This window comes from Diabrotica undecimpunctata, chromosome 2 (genome assembly GCF_040954645.1).
Source record: "Diabrotica undecimpunctata isolate CICGRU chromosome 2, icDiaUnde3, whole genome shotgun sequence".
Taxonomy (NCBI): Eukaryota; Metazoa; Arthropoda; class Insecta; order Coleoptera; family Chrysomelidae; genus Diabrotica; species Diabrotica undecimpunctata.
In genome coordinates this window covers 45,424,818-45,443,157 of record NC_092804.1, presented here as the reverse complement: position 1 = coordinate 45,443,157, position 18,340 = coordinate 45,424,818, and the positions used below count along the sequence as shown (strand labels likewise).

General features: G+C 32.2%; 1 protein-coding gene across 1 annotated transcript in view; it reads right to left on the bottom strand.

Annotated features, from left to right (window-relative positions):
• Positions 1-1,123: 1,123 nt before the first annotated feature.
• Positions 1,124-18,340, bottom strand: part of LOC140434491 (m7GpppN-mRNA hydrolase-like) — a 29,143-nt gene continuing 11,926 nt past the window's right edge. The window contains exons 3-5 of the mRNA XM_072522795.1: positions 17,507-17,811; positions 17,051-17,335; positions 1,124-12,672 (exon numbers count right to left, since the gene is read on the bottom strand). Coding sequence (XP_072378896.1) covers positions 12,486-12,672; positions 17,051-17,335; positions 17,507-17,811 — 777 coding nt within the window. The 3' untranslated portion in view covers positions 1,124-12,485. The remainder of the gene's footprint in view (positions 12,673-17,050; positions 17,336-17,506; positions 17,812-18,340) is intronic.

The following is an 18,340-nucleotide window of genomic DNA, read 5'->3' as shown; positions in this document are numbered from 1 at the left end:
ATTTGATCAGCCTTATTGGCGACATATTTGACATGTTCACCAAATATTCGCTTACAATCAAGCATGATACCCACATATTTCACCTTTTTTACTGGAAATATTCTTTCTTCTTCCAGCATGAAGGAGATACGATCCCTGTCTGTTGGACCTTTAAGTATGATTGTCTCTGTCTTTTGAGATTAATTTTAGATCTATTTTCTAATCAAACTCTTTCTAATGCACTATTTGCTGAGTTCATGATTAGCCAACTATCATTGTGGTCTACAAGTAAACTACCAAGTCGCCTGCGTATGCAACGGCCTGTATCCCTTCTCCCAGATCTTCTAGAATGATATATAAGATATTCCACAACAGAGGTCCAAGAACAGAGCCCTGTGGCACACCTGCCGATGTCTTCATTAGGTTGTCGTTTGCTATGCTTATTTTTCTTGTTGTAAAGTATTCCTTTACTAAACTTTGAGATTCTTAATATATATACTAAACTAAGTTTCTTAATATATTTATTGTTATTTTCCAGCTTGCACAATTAAAGGCATTCTTGATATCTAGAAAGCCCACCAACCACCTACTTCTACATATGGCTGCTATTTCCATTACTCTTCCCACTACGTCTATTGCAGATTTCCCTTTCCTGAACTCGTATTTTTATTAGTATTTCCAGGGTTTTGTCTAATGTATTTACTAGACATATTGGTCTAAAAGCCTCTTGTTAGTCGATTTCTTTTCCAGGTTTTAGAATGAGTAACAGGTTGGCCTGTGTCCATTCTTCAGGAAATATTTGTCTTCTTAGTAGATCATTAATGATTTCTTTAACCCATTCAACTTTTTCTTCTATAATGATTTTGAAGATTATTCTGATAGAATTTTGTCTGGACCTGGTGTCTAAAATTAATTATCTATCTTTTTGGAAATAATTTCTCTACCAGTTCTTTTCGTCACTTTTTTGTGCAAGCACACTTGCAGCTTTAAAATTAAAATTTCAGTAAAAAACCTCATAATGCCATAATCAAACTAATAAACAACTCCTTAATCAAATCAGCTATGCGTGCCGCTTTGGTTAGGTTATCTGCAATTTCTTAATTTATTATTTTTGGAATCCGGAATGGGTTCAAATAAAACACTATTAATTTAAAAACCATTTAATTCCGTAACTTCAGAAATTAGACAATACTCTATAAATCAAAAATATATTTCGATAACCAGTGAAAGTTCAGACCTACTGACGTGAGGGAGTACTTACGATAATCAGACTTTGTCACCTACCTAAATCACCGATTAAAATATTACAACAAAGTAAAATTAAGGAACAAGCTATAAAGCAGTCTATTCAAAAAATAATAAAATACTGTCATAAGTAAACTAAGTTCAAGTTTGTCAACTTTGTACAAATTTTATAGATCAAGAGCTGACGGTTAGATTTTTAGAGTTTATTTTTACTTCCAGGAAATAGGAAGAAAACATTTTTTATATTCACCTAAACTAAACCTATATAAAAACTATAAAGATCTAGTCAAATTTAACAATAAAGTTTCCAATTAATCGAATCACTCAAATTTATTAGACTTCTGCAACTTGGCTACCGTAGCAATAAAGATTAGCCTTCTTGTTAATTTTGAAAATTTCCAAAATCATTTTTATTTTCTTATAAAACAGTCGACACTCTAAGTTAAGGTAGGAGTTAAAGGAAAGCCCTTAATTAGTAGCTCAATATCCTCCATTTTGGTAGCGAGACGATAAAAAAAAAACACTTAAGACAGTAACCAAAAAAATCATTTGCGTATACATTTCAAAATAATATACGAATTCTTTTAGAAACAATCCTAGCTAACTTGTTTGCAATATGAACAGGTTAAAATGTTGTTTTGTTAAGGGTACCATTTGAAACAATTAACTTGCTTTTCATAGGTTAGGTTTTTATATACAAGTAACTTAACAGTTAATTTCAGTATAAAGGCAAACTGATTGTTTCAAATCACTCTATAAAAAATTGAAAGAAGATATCTGGATAACTTCAAAAGCGACATTTGTGTAACTTCTTATATTGTAAGCAAATTGAATTATATTGTTTCTAAAAGAATTTCCTTATTATGGAATTGACAAGTAATGAGGAAATTAATGCAAATGTACATGCATTCGTGCAACTCCAGAAAAATTGGGGGGTTACTATACTATTATGAGATATTGGAGGACTTTAATTTGACACATACCTTGACCTAGAGTAACGATAACGGTTTATTTTACTATAAGTATAGTATAATATACAGGGGTGGGCATAAATCAGCTGAGTTCCTCGATAACGACAATCGAATTCCACCGCTCTCTCCCGCGGTCAGCGTGCATTAACTAGCAACACGGCAGGCTGGGCGAAGTCAGTATGCTAGTGCATTTATTCGTTGTGTTTCGAGTGAAATGGCAGAGAACGTTCGCATTAAGTATATAATAACTTGTGTTTTTATTAAAAGAGTTTTACTGTCAGGATAGCGACTATGAAGCTATATTATGCTAAACCAGCACTTTCTTGGATGGATCGGTAGATGTGGAAACGAACCGTGGCCTCCAAGGTAGCCAGACATTAGTCCTACGGATTTCTTAATCTGGGGCATGCTTAAGAACAGAATTTTTACGCGAAGATCTCAAACGAGTTAGTGGGCGCTCACAACGAGGCGCCCACCCTCGCTCCGACTATAGGATCGTACCATATTATCGATCGTCAGGTAAAATAAATCATTATTTTAAATGCAAGCATTCACTGTCAGTTCTATGATCTAGGCGAGGATACGATGCGATGGTCTCCGTTATGAACGTACCCTTAGATATCATCAATGAAGATCTCGGGATGCTTGGTCGCATTAATTCGATCGGAAAACGTTATTTGAAGTGTATTGAGATAAATGGTGAACATTTTGAACACTGTAATTACATACTATTATATTGTAAATACATAATTTGTTTTGCAAATTTTCCAGCTGACCTATGCTCACCCCGTAGATTAGTTGTGGCATTATTTACTTTTAAGGTGTGAAATGAAACGAGTTTTTTCATTTTTCTAAACTAACTACAATTTTAAAGTATACTGCTATTGCCAAATTATTTCTCCCAATAAAAAAGAACCTATTTGCATATTGACCAGACCAAAACAGAACTAAATACCTATTTTGTATCCAGTAAAAGCAGAATAAAAACGTTTACTTAATCTCATCCAAAAAGGAGACCAATTTCAATATAAAGTAAGTTTAATTTTACTAAAACTAAGCTAAAGCCAGGATAAAAAAAGGATTTTTTATTTGGTAACAGCTCTCTGGACTATAGCACAAGATACATGCGTCAAAAGGAAAAACAGGTTCTACTAGAATTAATAAGAAAATCAATACTAGGGAAAAAGATCTTTACGCATCAACTCTTGATCTAATAATAACAGTTCAGACAAAATATTTGGTGCAAACAGCAATAATCTTTCACATAATAGATACATTCATATTCATTTCACAATATCTGCCATAGAAGATATAAAGTGAAAATTAAGTAAATCTATAATGTTTACTTTTAAGGTTCTAAAATGCGTTATTGTCTGAACACTTAAGAACAACATTTGACATCTACGCACAAAAATATGTGAATTTGAAAATCTTTTTTAAATTCCAACGTTTGACCTCTGACACATACGATACAATTTAACTTAAAGCTTGCCCAAGTGATTTTGTACTAATTCCCTTCGAAACAAGTGTCCCACATCTACATTTACATTATCTCAAAATTATATCTATATCTACGTGACTCTGCAAAATAAAATTAATAAAAAATTTAAATTTGTCAAATAATAATTTGTATGTTACATTTAAGATATTTTCATAAATCCATAAAAAACATTAGTAAGACACTTACATTCCTTTTTTATCAAGAAATATATTTGATGATTTTTTTTTCGGTTTCTTAAATATTTTTATCTGTTACAATGTTTTATCTATTTAATCTTTTTTCTTCAACGTAAATTTCATCATTGTCGCAAAAACCGATAATTTCGTTAAAATCGCTTTCCATATTTACAATTTACGTTACGCGTTGTTAATAGATACCGACAATACTGTACCAAAGAATTACATGTACCTCTGGACGTTCATGTAGTGCCATCTTATAAGCTGTTTGGGAATATACAAGTAACATCCTTTACCCTACTACAGTATTTTTTTACAGATGCCCAGAAGTAAGTTAAATGCAAAGAGAAATCAGATGGAGAGTATTGACATAGACAGAGCTGCAAGGTTAGTTTTCAATAATAATTTTTCTCTTAAAAAAGCTACAACTAAGTGCAACAAAAAGATACTGATTTACATTATTCTGCTAACAATTAAGTCGCTTCTTTTAAAGTTAAGGACAAACAAGGTAACACTTTAGCAGTATAGTCTTTGATTTTCCTTCAGCAAATAACAAAACAGACCACGATTCTTCGAATCGTTAGCAAAATTGGTATTATGTGTGACGCAAAAGCACTATCATTACGAAATCCACAAGCAACAAGGTTTAAAAGGCATAACGTGTCAACATTTTTTTAAACGCTTGACAGAAGTTCTGTAAAGAGAAAATTTTTCTCCAGATAGATTTTACACTTTGGACGAGACATGCATATCAAGGCCTGGAATGTAACTCCTTCAAAAGGAACACAAAGAAGTGCAGCAATTTATAGTATTTTAGCAAGCATACTTGCTAAACCCACTCCGCTGTCCACACCGGAGAACAAGGTCTTGTAAATACTGAACAATTATGATAGTGGATATTCAATCCACTTAAAAAGTTCTATAACGTAAACAAAATAAAATATATAAGGTAAAACGACGGACCCATTTATTAGCTAGCTTTTAGAACTTAGAATATCCTACTTCTCTTTAGAGTGTCGGGTACATGTCCGTTTAATGAAAACATATTCACCGAATGGCGAATTTACGAGTTGCTTTGCAATACAATGCGAAGAGTCGTCAAAACAGTCTCGCAAACCCGTCAAGATCTCCAACTTTTCTTGTACCTCCAGACGAAACAAGACCCTTTTAAAAGCTAAGTCCCGTCAGCGCTGAATTGGTGGTCAAAAGTTTGGGTGATGGATACTGCATATTGACCAATACCCAAGAATTGAAAAAAAAAGTAAAGAAAGCAGTATTTTTGAAAGTAGGACATAAAGTATTAAGAAGAAAGTTACTAGTAGTTCAGATGATGACGAATCATTGCCTTCTAATGGTAACATTTGGATATTTATGCAAATGATGAACAAGAAAAAGAAAACGCCAGTGAAGGTATATTTCTGAATAATTGCGATTCTGCTTTAGTTTGAATTCTAGAGAAGAAAGCTTCACATTATCGCGCAGTGGAAATTTTTAATGTAAAAAATACGATTCTAGACTTGAAATGAGAAAGGGACCATTCTATCTATAATTCAGATTAGGTTAACTACGAATTGTTACTTGGGATGTAATAAGAAAATTATCACCACCAATTCGTATTGGCCCTACGGTAACACAAAATAGATTTTGAAAATTAAAATGTATAATAGTTTTTAGGGCTTATTTGGTTGAAAATAAACTTACATTTTATGCATATTCAGACTATTTTATATTTCATTACTCCACTATGTCCAGAGGTACAGTTTTATACTTCCCAAGATGGGACATATACGATGGTATTGTACATTGGGACATATAGTATATATATATATATATATATATATATATATATATATATATATATATATATATATATATATATATATATATATAGTAAAGTTGCCAACAAAAAAGAAGAATATCCCTATTTCCCTTACCCTTACTTCCTATTTCAAAGATACGCTCCTAGGCTCCCCAGATTTGGCGACTGCAATACACAACAGATACAGTAGAATTTGGTATTTATAAAAGTTTTGTTGTTAATCGGATCATCTCATATACTAGCAATTACTTGCAGCGTTATTTTATATCACAGTTTAAAGTAATTTATTCACGTGAATCTATTATATGAATGATCATTGCTCTCATATTAAGAGCTGCTCGTAGATAAAATTGTCACGATTTAACAAAAAATTGACAGTGTATATCACAGATTTATAGTTGGCTATCAGAGATCGTCCAAAGTCATGACGATGTTATAAATTGGTTGAATCAAAGCATATATCACTGTATAGTTGAGTAAGAGGAATAGTTTGTTACAGTTTATTAATGGAAAATAAAGCTCCAGTTATAAATAAGAATATTAAACAAGATCTGCAGTCATACAAAATCATAAAAATATCACAATTATCAAGATTTTGACTATTATAGTGGGTTCAGTTTTAAATATGGCAAAAAGTGACGCATACGCACGAAACGTAACTTGTACAAGTTACACTTTTTGAACACCACTGTAGAAAATGATACAATTTGGGTTTACCGATCATGTACCAAATACAACCAACTTCAAGGTCGTTGGTAGGCATAAGACCTGCATTGGCAATCTCAATTAATTTACAAATCACTTAATAAGTATGAAGCTTGGCTTCACATCAATCACAATAAGTTACTCACTAAATAATTTTTCAACAAACTTGTGCAATATAGCGGCAGTTTCTTAGTTTTAGGTACCAGAATGTAGCTTCAAATGCCCACTTCCACAATATCGATAAGCATTAGATCTGTATAATAGACATTAGCAAAATGTCATAGATTTTAATTACTCAACCAACACATCGTTAATAACAAGTTAATATCGATATTTCTATGTGTATGGATTTATTAGATTAAATCGGACTGGATGAGTATTTATATAATGCTGCCAAAATATAGAAATCTAATTAATATTTAGTTATGTAGAACAATATTGTTGAAATTAATTTAATATAAAAGTTCCTGTAGATATTTTTCCCCGCTTATTCTCAGATAATTTGATTAATTATTTGTTTTTTAATAGATTGATGAAACGTGTAAACATACTCGTGTTATCATCAGGACTCACTACACCACGTAAAAGGCTTTTTAAAAAAGCTAGAGTAGGATATGTAATAGCTAGAGTAGGATAAAACATGAAATAACAATATTAATGGCAGATCTCAATGCAAGAGTGGGAAAAGTTAAAAACATCATTGGTGAAATGGAGACCATGGAATGCATGAGGCGACAGACTATTCCAATTCTGTCAAGAACAGAATACGATTGTTATAAATAAAACTACCAGCTCGCAGATTATACACGTGAAAATCGCCACATGACAATAAAGAAAATTGCATCAGAAATCAAATAGACTACATAATGATGCAATGTTTCCACCGACCACACCTTGCTTGTAGCCAAATTTAAAATAAACTAAAAAGAATCAAAACAAAAAGAACGAACCAAAACCAGATATGAGCTTACTGAAGAAAGAAGAAACGAGGCAAAATATAACAGGACACATAAAAAATGCCGAGAATAAATAGAGAATAGAAATACGGAAAATGGAGATGGAGAGAGAAAAAGAAGGATAAAGAGAAAGAGGGAGAAAGGAACCAAACGATCCTGACAAGTTGTGGTCTGAATTAAAAATCATAATCAAACAAACTGAAGAAATTCTCAAAAACACAAATCAACAGGCAAAAAAAACATGAATAACGGATGAAATATTAGAAAGAATGAATGTAACAAGATAACACAAAACTAAAAATAACAGTAAACAAAGAAATTCACAAACAAATAAAAAGAAAGATAGTGGAGGAAAAGAAGAGGTGGCTAACAGAAACATGTGAACAAATCTATAGAAGACTTACAGAAAAAACACGATGATAAATTTCTGAACAAAAAAATAACTGGAAATAGAAATAATAAAATCATTAAATAAATCTTCGCCAACCTCCATTAGAGACAAGGTCTTTAGGCAATTAAAGAAGAAGGATGTGTAATCTGTATTTTTTTCGGAGTATCCATTAGTTCAAAATCTCTGGATCGGTGGAAGTGATTTTTTTTATTTCGAAAGAAAAAATCTGCTATAATATCGTCCTTCGATAAAACATTTAGGAAGTGGTGGATAAGGACAGATTGTTTTTACTATAAAAAGTGGTATACATTGGTGGTTGTCCATGTACCGCAGTTTGAATTCTGAATAAGCAAAAAAAACTGTTATTAAAAAACAGGAATAAGATGTATACTTTAGATTAAAAAATTAACAACTTATGATTGATGACCTACAGATGATTGATATTAAATTTCGAAAAAATTCTTCATTGTTATTATTTTTATTCAGGTGGAACTTTATATCCGATAATAAACTGTTTACTCCGCGATTTCCAGCTACCGCAGGATATTATTTCCAGTAACGAATTAATAATTCATAATACTAATTCATTGTTAATTAGAATATTCAGAGAGTAAGCATTATTTTAAAGTTTTCAATAAAAACTTTTCTTTTTTTTTCAAATTCACACATACATAAATTTGTAAAACACCGTGAATTCTAAGTAGTAAGAAATATTTAAATTGCAGTTTTTAAAGAAACTGTTTCGTATTGGGACAACATATTAAATCAAAATTCTGTAAAATTCATTTATGCTCTCAATCTATGGGATGGCTCATATTGTTATTGAATAGGTTTGAGGATTTTTGTAAATCAGTCCTACCATGTAGATCTTCAGGAGCCAATTGTTGATCCCAGAGAACAGAGTTGTTGATTATTAGATATGTATGTAAGTATATCACAATTTAAATCATAACTTCCAAAACCGAGTACTGTTTCTATGTTCATACAACAATATTGTTATAGGCAGTACTACTTTTTGAACAGTGAAATATATGGTTAATTAAACAACGCTTAAACAATAATATATTGCAATATTGTTTCAATTAATGTTGCTACTAAAACTAGACAAAAACTGATCAAAATAATCATTTTGGAAGTTACCGACCCTTGCAATCACACAGTGCCGTATAATGGATAATCACATACAAGTCATACGGGCACATGCCAAAATATGTTATAAGAGAGTTAGCTTTCCTTGTTTGAGTACTCACTATTTAACAAACTATTGAAATAAGGTCAAAATCTGATAAAACATAATTACTTAGATAACAAAATGACCTACAAAATACTATTAGTTATACGAGAAGTGATCATTAAGTTCCAGAACTTTTTGAATTGAAGAGCATAGTCAGGTTAGTAGTATTGTTTAGCCTAAACCGTTCATTTTTTTTTCTTTCGAGTAAATTACGACGTTTTGAATCGATCATGGATCATCCAGGTTTAGAGAAGGTCGAGTATTTTTAGCATACAACTAACCTTACAGACTGTCAATAACTTCGAATAATGAAGGGCACCCTGAATTCTGCGTTGCTCATTCGAAGGGAGAACGCTGTAAGTACATTCAATCGTATGAGAAAATACTCTATACAATGAGACCCAATGGGCAATTACGTATAGGATCTCTTCGATGTTATTGTGTTCTCTTTCTTCTAATACGCCGCTGAAGTCTAGAGTTTACTCATGTAATAGCCCCAAATTCTTCGAAATATAGTGCTTTCGCCGAATACTTAATGATATCTTAGACATACCCCATCACTAATGAAATAATCCTGGAGAGAACTGGAAGAGAACTAGACATCTTGAGTGAAATTTAGAAAGTCTATTTTGGACACGTGATTTGACATGATTAATATCTCCTTGTAGTGCCTATCCGTTTCGGATGTTGGCGACCATCATGGCAATCTGTATTTTGATTATGACTATAATAATTATGATTGATGATTAATATAGTCTGCCATAATTAATGTTGCAGGATAAATAAAACACAGGAAGATGATCGAGACAACGAAGAATATCATTGCTAAACAATCTAAGGTAATGGATCAGAATATCATCCATCGAACTGTTGAGCATTTGGTTCAAATGTCCATCCAAAGAAGATAACCACTAGAAGAACAAGAAGGGCGTGTTCAAAGAGTGAAAAGCCTCCCGGTCAAATAGTCGACTAATCTTTGGTGAAATGGCCGAAGAATGCACAATTTTATTTGAAAGAAGTATTAAATTATCAAGAAATTTTAACACAAAAAATTGCAAATGCACCGTGTGCTTGCAAAGTTTGTACCGAGACGTTGACCGAGAAGCAAAAGCAGCACAGAATTCAAATTTCCCAAGAAACGATTGTTTTTGTTATCTTCAAACCTTGAAAAATTTGCGTGAAGCTGTGCGAAGGAAGAGACCGGCGCTGTGACGTAGTGGAGACTGGGTGCGGCATATTTACTTCACCACTTCATTGTACGTTGTTCAATGCCGATTTCTGCACAAGTCTCGCTATTCACCAGATCTAACCTCTGCTGATTTTCTCTTGCTGTTCTAACTCAAGAGATCTTTGAATAGACACACATTTGACTCGATTAAAAATGATAAAGAAAAATCGTTCAAGTAACTGAACAATTTGTGGCAGTGACCTAGGATCCAAGATGCAACTAATCAAATACGGACTTGAATTGTTATACTAGCATCTCGCCCAACTATTTGATTTCTGTAGTAACAGAACCGAAGTAGGTACCTGGAGAGCGGAAACTATGTATAATTTCAAAAATCCCAAACTATCACGGTTTCTCGCTCACCAGCACAACAGATATATTAAAAATCGGGTTGAAGGGAGTACAAAGATATGGAAGCCGAAGACAAGATTAAGAGCAGGAAGGTCCACGACATACATTCTGTGTAATCCAAGTTGTTGAGAAGAAGACATCGGTTAGTCAAAAAGTTCATTTGTTCTATGTAAGGGCACATCACACTGTTCCGCACCAAAAGCTGTGAAAGGCACTTGAAGAAACCAATATAAATATTGAGACAATTAAAGCAATTAAAAACCCAACTGGAAATTAACATGGGAAATCGCCAATATCCAAAATATTAAATTGGTTGCAAAGTCGACTCAATCCAAAGTTAGCGACAACTCAACGTCAACACAGCGGAGTTGACGTTGTCAGCGTAAAATCAACATGAGACTAACTTCACGCTGAACCGACGTTCAATTATAGCTAACTTTGCGCTGAATCGAAGCTGCCTTGTCGCTAGTTTCATGTTGATTTGACGCTGACACAGTTGACACAACGTCAAATTTCCCACGTTAATTTCAATAAGAGTTGGGCTCGGACACACATTTCTTATCTACTTACCTAGAGAGGGTCTTAAGAACATAACAGAGGAAATGCCATGTGATGGGAATCACATCCCGTTAATTTCAATAAGAGTTGGGCTCAGACATACATTTCATTTCTACTTACCTAGTGAGGGTCTTAAGAACATAGCAGAGGAAATGCCATGTGATGTGAGGGGGAGAGAGGAAGAGAGAGAGGAAGAGAGAAAGAGAGAGAGAGCAACAAACGACCGCATAAGAGATAAGACAGACCAATGGAGACTAGGGCTAGGACTAGGACTGAGAAGGCGACGTAGATTGCTATGAACCGAGTTTATATGTTATATCAAGAAAATCTCCCAGGGCTTTTTCAGCAGTGGAAACAGCGTTTGAAGAAGTACAATTATTTCCAAGAGGAGTTCTTTGAAGTAAATATTGTTGAATTATTTATAATGTTTTTAAGTATTAGTCATAGAACTTTTAGAACTCTTAAAAGATATGGAGAGGAGTAGAAAAAATTCATATTGATCGACACAACAGATCGACGAAAATTGGCATTGCAAGTTAATAACTAATGGTAACGAGCAAAGGAGCGGAGGAGAAAAAGTTGTGACTGATGATTTCCAGTGTTAACGTTGCCAGACAATGAACTTAAATTGTTAAATTAACAGTGAAAATACAGTTAAATAGACGATGGTGTTTGTGTACTTCTTAATAAAACTTTAAAGAAGAGAAGAAAACGTTGTCATTAATTTTTGTCATGAATTTTGATATATGTGGCAGTATTAATAAATCTACCACTACTACTATTGTATGCAATAACTGTATTGCGACAATTTGTTCGTTTTATTAAATATAAAAATCACAGATTTTCATCTTGGCTTAAAACATTGTCTTTTAATTGCATGAATTTTGATTTAGATCACCGACCCAATATACTATAAGTTACAGCTGGTGATGCAGTGTACATAGCAAAAAAAAATTATATAAACACTATTACACTGAAGATCCAAAGAGATTATTTGCATCAACAAAATTAATAAAAACAGAAAAATCTAGATACATATACCTATTGGACAAGTATGTTCTCTACGTATTTATTGTATTTGAATAAACTTTGAAAAAATAAACATAAAAACTACACCATGCAATTTGTTTGGTGCAATATGAAAAATAAATATCACTGAAAAAAATTAATTGTTGCAAATTTAACACACATTTCTTGGAAGGAAAGTTTCTTTAGACAATATTTGTTTCCTTGTCCAAGTTTAATAGATGATCAACCGCTCAAAAAGACCCGTCAAAAATTAAAAAATTCTTAAATTTAGAAACAAAAATCGTATTTTTTCTTGGGTGGATCATCTATTAGCAACAACATAATGATAATTAAATGAACCGTTTATGGCATGCATTCCATAATGGCAATTTTGTCAAATTTAAAATTGAGCCACGAGGGTGCACAAAACTGAGTTTCGAAATTATCGTCGTCAGTGAACAACTGTCTTTTCAAAAGGTGCGGTTTCTTTTCTTGACGTTTTTTGATATGCCTTACATCGTCTGTGTCCGCCTTATGCATGGATTTGGTCCTGCAATATAAAATGCATAATTTAATTCTAATTTAGAAGTTAGAAGACGTTACTCCTGCCATTTTATTATAAGATTGCAGAGATAACCTCTTATTTTTCAGCATTTCAACAAGCTCTTTAAGAACATCAAGATCATTTAGCATTGAGTAAACATCTTAAATATGAAAAATTTAAACAAAAAATTAAATAAACTAAAATCAGATCGACCAGGTAATAATCAACAACATCCTTTCATAATAATAACAGCAGGAATCAGGTAAGTCAACAATCTTCTTCCCATCATGTATTTGATGAAAGGGTCAAAAATTTATCTAAATACAATTTTACAAAAGCAGAACTTGATTTTTTGAGTAAGTTCTCAAATTTTGTATCAAAATTAAACCTGATTTAAATAACATTGAGTTACTATGTGTAGAAATTGACAGTATCATAGATAGTTTGAATATCAGAAACACTGTAAAAACCAACATACAAATTTCATGTCTTTTTTCACTAAACAAGTCTTATCAAAAATACTCTTCTAACAATAAGGTTATGTCAACTTTTCACTCACTATTTAAACTTGTTAAATCTATTTCTAATAAAATTAAAACTGATAAACTTATAATAGCAAAAGTAGACAAAGGAAATTGTCTTCTAATCATGTACAATACAGATTATGTTAACAAAGTAGAATATTTTCTATCCAACAACTGATTTAGTTCACTTAACAAAAATCCAATGAACAAACTTATAAGTGATCTAAAATCTAACATTTCTAATGTTACAAATTTGTTTCAAGAACTTAAAATTAACCCTAATACTATATCCAGCAATCCCTTACCAATCCAGTAATACTTTGCTCGAAAAGATATATACAAAGGCACCTGGAAATCACCAGACGGACTTACAGTAAATATGATAGATCATATGTTATTGTAGACTCTAGACACCAATCGAATATAATAAACGTCCGCACCAGAAGAGGAGCAAATGCGAGTTCTGATCACTACCGGGTCGAAAGTAAGGTAAGGCCCAGAATTTTAAACATAAAAAAAGGAAATAGGTTCTAAACATGAAATATGAACATCAAACTAGAAAACAGATTAAAACATGATAACATAAATGAAGAGTGGGAAGAATACAGAAACACCATGAAAGAAGCAGCTGAAGAATTACTAGGCATGGAAGGTAAACAAAGAATAACAAAAACGAATAACTGGTTTGACGAAGAATGTCAGATTGTAACAGAAAGAAAAAAGAGAGCATATTTACTAATGCAACAGGGACACAGAACCTGACAAGCAGAGAAGGAATATAAATAACTACGTAAAGAAGAAAATCCACCGCAGAAATAAGAGATAAAAAAAATATGAACAAAGAACTTCAAGAACTACAAGAAGTAAGTAAGCCAAAAAAGACAAGAAAATTTTACTCGAAGCTGAACAAAAACAGAAAATATTTCAAACAAAAGATGTGAAGAGATAAGGAGGTTAATATATTGACCGAATAGCAAGAAGAGTTAAGAAAATGAAATTTTTGAATGCGACCGAAAATGTTTTAGATTATATTGATAAATTAGATGCTCGTCTGTAATACTCCATTTAACGTTTTCTCCATTTTACGTTTCCTTTTAATTCTGTGTTCTTATTGTATGCCATACGCTAAATAAAAAATAAATTCTTCTGACAAGCTTCCTGTTAAAAGTCAGAGCGACAGCTAAACCATACGATAAACTTAAGTCGTATGACTACGCGTTAACATGTTATATTGTTAATTTTGTGAAAATCCCGTGCTGTTTACTGAAAATGCCAAAGACATGTTTTAGATGTAGATACCCTAATTTGTAACCTACATAAGTACTTTATTGTGGAAAAAAACAAAGGTGGTCCTTTAAAATCCGTAATATTTGTACAATAACTCGTGTGCGGTGCTTTAAAATGTGTGCGATGCTTTAAAATGTGTGCGGTGCGAAAAAAAATATCGCGAAACACGCCCTTCGCTGTGGTAAGGACGAAAATTTGAAATTCGTAATACCATACTTGAAATGCGACTGCGTACAAATAAGGAATATGGGACTATTGGATAAAATTATGTTTAAATCGAAAGGGAGGTAATTTGGTGACATTGACAAAAAAGTTTATGGCAAGGTCTACATAAAATAGTTCCAAATTAAAAAAAAAGAGGATAACAGAAAAGCGCTTTGTGAAATAAGTTCTGTTGTATACAAGAGAATTGAGGTTCTCAGGAAATAATCCAAACTTCCTCCACCTTGGAAGAAGACCGTCATATCTAAAAAAAAGTGAAAAATGGACCATGTTATTGAATAGATTTTAAATATTCTGTATTTTTTGTGTGATAACATCATAAAGTTAGTTTATGCCTATTGCCATTGGATGGTATAAGTGTCGTAGATTGTTAATTGAAGAGAAGTTGGTTCGACATTTCGCACAATATTGTCATATTTTAAGATACGCATTCCTTTCTTAAAAACACAATAGAATAATACAGTACTTTCTGTGAATAATAATGCATTATTTTGAGTTGTGCCAGTCTTGTAAAAAGTTAATGTTATGTTTAAAATTAGTTGCAGTATTCTTTTGAGTTATGTCAGTAACTTTTTGAATTTTTGAATCCAACTACGTTTAAATTATGACGTTCTTAAAAAAATTAATCCAGCTGAAAATATTTCAGACTATAAAATGTCTTAAGGATTTATGTTGCTATAGATGACTTCTATAAAAAAAAATGAAGAGAGTGTATAATGGAAGGTTAAAGAATGAATTTTCAAATGAAGACAATATTTTTTGAGTACACTCTAGCCTCTTAGTTCTTATTTTTATGTGACAAATATATTACTTCTCTCTCTCTCTCTCTCTCTCTCTCTCTATAAATATATATATATACATATATATAAATATATATATATATATATATATATATATATATATATATATATATAATTATATATATACACCGGTATTTAGGCACCACGCCCTTCCGGTAGGGATCTACGGAGGAGTATCACCGAGCTGCAAGCCCTTATCTCTTGCCGTACTGCTTCACCATAGGCCGATCAGACACCAGCATATTCTAGTTCTAGTCTAAGCCGCAAATTCATCTAGAATTTTAAACTGCTGCGTTAGCCTTTTTTATCTTTCTGTACACCGAGCTGGGGCTCGAACCCACATCCGCTGAACCATTCGACAGTGAAGCGAATGAGAATCGGCCACTTGGCTATCTGACCGACTATTTTTATTTCTACGGCAAATTAATTATGTTCACATATATGTACTAATATACATTAGAACATAAAATATTAGTCCTTTTATAAGTTGATGTAATTGTGTAGTTTAGTTCAAGATATAAGAAATTTAGCCTGAGGCTGGTGGGATGACCCAGTCAACCGCAGTATTATAGTAATGAACAACACCTATTGATGTTACTAATCCCTTAATTGTCTTTGCGACGGGTAGCAATAGTTTTGGAACAGCTTACTAGGACCGGACTTTATATTATTTACAGAACTGACTCTCTACTAGCAATGCAAATAAATTGTTAAAATTAAAATTTCTACACAATGCTTCGTATTAAAAAAAAATTGCTATACACGAATTAGTCATCTTTGCTTACTCATCTGATTTTCTCGTCTGAAATTAAGTTCTTGGAATCAATTATTTTATTATTAACGATCAAAATTTTCATGTCCAATTAATCTGGAGCCAACTTAAGGGAAGTTTACGGCGAAACAACTGCTGTCCCAAATTTAGTAGCCAATCAGTATCACATGTTGTAAAAGAAATAAAAAAGATTTCCCCAACACTGATGTTATAAAAACGGAAGACCATTACAGAACATTAACCTCACATATTAAACCAATAATTATAACATTAGATGATGACGATTCTACTGAAGATGACAGCGATAGTGACATAAGAGTTGTAATTTGTAATTATGTTTTTCCATCTAAACTTTAAATTTTATCTTTTTATGTTATTGTTTCTAATTTTATTATGTTATCTTTTTTTAATTCTGATTTTTGCTACCACTCTTTTAATCTTTTACTGTTATTAACATTATTTTCCTTAATTTCTTTTATTTGTTCATTTCTTTTATTTCATTGTACATAATAACATACCTATAACTACATAGATATAAATACCTATTAAATATATGATATGACATTTAATTTTATATTTATTATTCCAACCCTATTAAAATATTATATTACGTACTTGAACTTTTTTGTTAATTTTAGCCAATCCGCTCCTGGAGGGTCTGTTGTTTGTTATTATAATACTAAATCGGTAGGGTGATCCCACCAGCGTCAGGCAAAATTCCTTATATCTTGAAGGAAACTATACCTATATAGTTATAATATAATAAATAGCTAGCTTACCTATGTCTTGGATACACCGCATCGCTCTCACAAAAACTGGCCGATTTGTGTCGATGCCTCGGTTGAATTGTACTTCCGTTTAAGCTACAAATTTGCTTCAGTCTTTTCACGAAAGGTAACACCATGAAAAAAGCGTTAGCATTCACCCCCATTTTGGTCTTAGGTGTGGAATCCTTTTTGCTCGTCGGTAAGTCTGCAACGGGAAACCACGAGCATGCTTTTATTTCGCATCTTGTTTTTGGACTGAATTTCGTTGCCATAGGGATATTCTTGACTATATATAACCTAAACAAGTTTATGAATTTTATAATTTATGATTTGCAGTTAATTATAATAATTATTTTATGTTGTTAATAAAATAAATTTCTTTTCTGGTGAGGATTTACCACAATTTGTGCAAGAACACTTAAATTATAGTAATCAATATCAATAACACTCTTATTATATTTGTCATACCTGACCAACTGATCATTAATTGTAGACTGGATGTAATCATCAGGATCTATATACTTGCTAATATCAAAACCGGTTTCCTCCAGCACCTCCCTGACAGCGCAATGAGCAGGATCTTCTTCTTCATTTACTTTACCCTTAGGGAAACTCCAGGAAGATTTAGCCCAGTAACTTTGAACAAGAAGAACGTGAGATAGATTTTCAGAAAGCATTATGGCCCCATAAGTAGGTACGCTTTGTTTGTACTCCTTCCATTTTTCCATAATCTCATTGAGTTTATGGCTCTCTGGTTTAAGGTGGGGGATGTGCTGTGTTAAAAATACAGATTGTCAAATAAAACTTATTAAAATGAATTTGTTTTGATGTGAACATTTGTTAAAACAACATTATTCAATAAAAAAATGATCTATAAATTATTTTTACATTTTTTAATTATTTCTACCATCATATTAATAGTTCTCCGACAAGAGAAGGCACTGAGATGCAGAGTGACTGCCATGAAGAAATTACTTCTGATGTTTTTGAAAAACACAAGGAACAAAGAATATTCAAGGTATTTACATAATGTCACTGATACCTTAGAAAAGTAGTCACAGATCAAATCTATCTGAAGGTTTGTATAATTAGCCCCCTTAAGTACTGTTTCGAGTTTTTACACATCTGCCATTATTAATTTATATGAAATAAATAAAATGTTTAGTCAAACATATGCCATCGATATGGGAATTAGATTATATCAAGTTAAGTGGAGATTAGCATAATAAAATTAGAGTTAAGGATATTATTCCTGCCATAGAGCACCGGGAATAGATAAAATACCGGCAGAACTACTCAAGC